Source organism: Ciona intestinalis, chromosome 5 (assembly GCF_000224145.3).
Source record: "Ciona intestinalis chromosome 5, KH, whole genome shotgun sequence".
NCBI classification, from domain to species: Eukaryota; Metazoa; Chordata; class Ascidiacea; order Phlebobranchia; family Cionidae; genus Ciona; species Ciona intestinalis.
The window spans coordinates 1,083,777-1,084,669 of NC_020170.2; the positions used below are offsets into that span (position 1 = coordinate 1,083,777).

General features: G+C 37.7%; 1 protein-coding gene across 2 annotated transcripts in view; it reads right to left on the reverse strand.

The window, feature by feature from the left end:
• The window catches only part of LOC100178791 (nucleobindin-2), an 8,343-nt gene extending 8,092 nt beyond the window's left edge, over positions 1-251 (reverse strand). For both annotated transcript variants that reach the window (XM_018812094.2, XM_009860292.3), the window contains exon 1: positions 70-251. In XM_018812094.2, the coding sequence (XP_018667639.1) occupies positions 70-210 (141 nt within the window). In that variant the 5' untranslated portion in view covers positions 211-251. The remainder of the gene's footprint in view (positions 1-69) is intronic.
• Positions 252-893: the final 642 nt, after the last annotated feature.

Consider the following 893-nt stretch of genomic DNA (forward strand, 5'->3'; position numbering starts at 1 on the left):
TCCACAGCACACACCAAAGTATGTATATATAATTACTTATTTTAAAAGCATTGCATTATTATTACTTACGACAGGATTTGCATCTGGTGGGGCTTGTGCTTCATTCTGACTAACTGGTTGTTGTGGACGTTTTGTAGGTGCTGGTGCACTGTTTACTAAACTAATAAACGATAAAAGAACCACACACGAAATACATATGGTCCTATACATAACGCTGAAATGTCTGTAAGACACCTTCTATTATTATATAAGAAAAGTTTGTGCCAAAATTTTAACACGAAGGGTATAAACAATTTGCACGTGTCGTAACTACAATAAATTGATTGCGGTTCAAGCTATCAGTCCGGTTTAAAGACTTTCATATAAGGCTACGTGGCACCAACTACGTGACTTCCAATCTCCGTTAACAGTGCATATACAAAAACCTCATGCGCTGACGTAACATAACATTCCACGGTTGATCGATCATGCGTTTCTGCATGCCCCATAGATACAGTATAAAAAAAACTATAGGGCTCTAGGCCAAAGTTCTATGGACTTTGCTCTAGCAAAGGTATTCTTTGGCTCTAGGCAGGCAACACCAAAGTCCATAGAAATCATTTCTATGGACTTTGGGCAACACCAAACGCAAGAATGACACGCAAAATCGTGAGGCGTTCCATAAAAAAAAGAGATTAAAACTATGATAAATAAATGCCGTAACATCTACCAAAAGTTCGTACAAATGTAAATAGTGAATATGTGTATAACCCACCGAAATTGAATGAATGAATGTAACTTACTTTATCCTCGCGTGGCCGGAAAACGACAGTCGTTATCACACGGGTTTAACACCTCGTGCCAGCTTACGAGTTACCATGTATGTTACTTTGTGGGTAATTATTATTTTTTTT